This window comes from Etheostoma spectabile, chromosome 22 (genome assembly GCF_008692095.1).
Source record: "Etheostoma spectabile isolate EspeVRDwgs_2016 chromosome 22, UIUC_Espe_1.0, whole genome shotgun sequence".
NCBI lineage: Eukaryota > Metazoa > Chordata > Actinopteri > Perciformes > Percidae > Etheostoma > Etheostoma spectabile.
Window position 1 is genome coordinate 16,692,260 of NC_045754.1, and position 3,405 is coordinate 16,695,664.

Below are 3,405 nucleotides of genomic sequence, written 5' to 3' on the forward strand. Positions count from 1 at the left end.
TGTGTGTGTGTGTGTGTGTGTGTGCGTGCTTTTGCAATCCATGACACTGTTTCTTATCTTGGTGACCTGTGCTCTCTTCTCGCTTCTTCTCCCCACAGTTTGTCTGTGATAAACCTACTGGTTATGTTGTTTTTGTATGACACATGTGCCTTTGCCACAAGACTGGCTGGGTAGATTAGGTGCTTATGATTTATCAACTCAACATCATTATTGCAACATAACGTTAACATTATAATGTTACATTATAATGTTACGCAACATGTAAATATACATCTGCAATACCGTACTTTAACTGTAATACGCAATTACTTTCCACTGCACTTTAATTCGGTTAGCTTCTGCCCAAACTTTTTTTGAACTGCCTTTAAATCATTGTTATATTGCTCATTTTAGTCTAACTTATTATATCTATCTGTAAAAATTCTGTCTATAATAATAGCCGCCTGTATATATATTCATAGTACATATTCCCCTGTAAACTCTGTAAATCATTAGTATATTATGTTCATTGTACATATCTGTAAAATTTCTACTTATAATAATAGCCACCTATATATTGTATTCAGTACATATCCAGCTGTAAATCTTGCTCACAATACTTGTTATCTATATTTTATATTCATAGGACAAATCCATCTGTAAAATTTTGTTTATAATAGTATTCATTTCAATATTTATACACTACTTATCCATGTCCTGCACTTATGAAACCATTGTATATCCTGCACTTACTGCTATTGCACTTCTAGTTAGACCTAAACTGCATTTTGTTGCCTTGTACCTGTACATGTGTAATGACAATAAAGTTGAATCTAAATCTAAATCTAAATCTAAAGTGTTGTGATAAGTATGCAATATTTTTTATATTTATTTTTATTGTTTCTAATATGTCCTGTTCCGTTTTATTAGTCCAATATGACTCTCAGTGTGAATAATCCTTGTGTTGAAAAGAAAACTTGTTTTATTTGTTATAAATCTATTTTTATGTGTTTTCCAATATAGTTTAGTAATTTTACAAAAAATATTGAAATTAATACCGATATCACAATATTCATTATCAATGTTGCAATATCAAATTTTGTCAATATCATGCCACCCTAGTCTAGATATACCATACCACACTCAACAAATCAACATATGACTACTTTGCTTCTTACTGAATTCAGGAAGAATTGTCTGTGCACACAAACGTCGCTGTGCAGCCAACAAACTGCAACAGAATGCAGACAACGAAGATTTCACAAACTTGGTCTGAATTTGAAGAAAATAAGTTTTGGTTTTTGCCAAGAGAAAAGGCAAAATGGTCTTCCACGAGTTACTGTTTACTCTACACAGTCAATAAGTAAATTTACATTTTGGGAATCAAATCAAACCTATAAAATATTTTTTGTTTAGTTTGTTGGTGTGTGAAACAAAAAGATCGTCTTGACCCAGTCAATCAGATTACACGAACAATAAACCATCACAGCCGTACATCCTTTGTACAACTTCACAAGATGGAAAAAAATCCTAAGGATTGTTTGTTCATTTGGTCTTTTTCTTTGACATTGTTTTAAATAATTATCTCAATTCTCTCACACACTTATTCCGTCTTTCATCTCTATCACTGTCTCTCTCAACAATTCTCTTTTTTTCTCCCTCTCTCTGTCTCCCTCTCCTGTGATTGACAGCTGCTGCTGAGACTTGATCTATGCACGTCTCAGTCCCTCTCGTTCTGTAAGTAAAGGAATTATACATCAATAGTCCTATATATAAATTAACTAGGGAGAGTGAGCTTTGCTTAATTGCGTAGACAAGAGGATAGAAGTGATCACAGCCCAGTAGGACTCTTCACACACAGCATGACACTCAGGAAGATGAAATGGAGCTTCTAAAGCAACCAGTGTGCGACTGGATTAACGTTGTACTTTAGTAGTTGTTTTTTCTTAATACAACCAGTATGTAGCAACACCAGTCCGGGTGGGAACAATTTCAATTGTTCAACATTATAACTACGTGGAAAAATATAGCAGTCGGCACAAAAAAAGTTGAACCTGGCTCAGCTTTGTTGGAACACAAAGTGGCGTCATCTGCCAACACAGAAAGTGGGCCTATAAAATAAAATATAAATAACATTTTATATTTGAACATGGATTGTTTGTCACACTGGTCCTTCTAAAGCTCATTAAAGCATCCTATGTCCATGATCTTGCGCACATTGTGGTTAAATGGACCCCACAAAACACACACACACACACACACACACACACACACACACACACACACACACACAACACACACACACCACACACACACCACACACAAACACACACACCCACCACTCACTTCATCCTACCTGGGGTCTTTCTGAATAAGTCGATGAAGTGAGCGCTGCAGCTCCCTTCGGGCGGCAGGGCAGGTCCGATTTGCTGTAGGGCGATTCCACCACTGAGGGGCAGTACTGCAGGGTGCGGTAGGGGTCTGCCACATAGGGGTCTGAGCCATACACATCTCCATACCTCCACTTGAGGTGTAGCCTGGTCCAACTGTGGCGTAGTTGTTGGTGCCACCACGGCCGTAGTTTCCTGTCCCCGAGCCGTGACTTCCTGTGCGCTGTAAAGGGGCGGAGTCGACACCAGGGGAGGAGGGAGCTAAGGTTGAAAAGTAGGGACAGAGGACATAACTTAGGACCTGGTCATGGACACGCTGGGTAAGGTCTAAGGGGCAGAGGAGGGGACAGAGGAAGAAGAGGAGAGAAGGAAGGAGAAGTCAATATAGTAGAGAAGAGAGAGGAAGTATAGGAGAGGAGAAGAGAGGAGAGGAGAGGAGAGGAGAGGAGAGGGAGGCACAAGGATGAACAGGTTGTTGGGAAAAGACAAGCATGTTTCCATATGGAGGGATAAATATTGGCCACATGCCCAGGATTAACAACAAGGACCAATGTTCAACAGAGGGAAGAATTGACAAGAAGAGAGAAAAAAAAGAGTCAACAGTTGTGGAAAACATTTGAGATCATTTTTATGACATTTAATTAAAAAGCCCCTCCCCCCAATAAAACAATATATACTGACACTAGTTCTACCAGTTGACCTTTAGAATTTGGCTGCACTCAATGATTTTGGTTAATATAACTAATGTTATGATTTGGTACCATAAATTATATTTATGTGTATATACAGTAGCATTTATATATTATAAAGAACAATTACACCATGACTACAGATAGTAAAAGTATTTTACTCGATCCCCAGCTTCACAAGTGCTCTGTGAACTGGAGCTCTTGATATACATAAAACAATGCCATATACAGCACTGACACAATTACTGTGTATTTATTATTAATGAAACATTTGTTTTAATGAATTACTACCCTACTCCAACTTAAAGAAAATGCCCCCCAGCAGTCTAAAACTATAACAGCATAAT

At 37.7% G+C, this 3,405-nt stretch overlaps 1 protein-coding gene across 1 annotated transcript in view; it reads right to left on the bottom strand.

Annotated features, from left to right (window-relative positions):
- ctnnd2a (catenin (cadherin-associated protein), delta 2a) overlaps positions 1-3,405 on the bottom strand; it is a 147,969-nt gene that overhangs the window by 107,908 nt on the left and 36,656 nt on the right. The window contains 3 exon segments of the mRNA XM_032503765.1: positions 2,336-2,353; positions 2,355-2,490; positions 2,550-2,630. Of these exon segments, the coding sequence (XP_032359656.1) occupies positions 2,336-2,353; positions 2,355-2,490; positions 2,550-2,630 (235 nt within the window).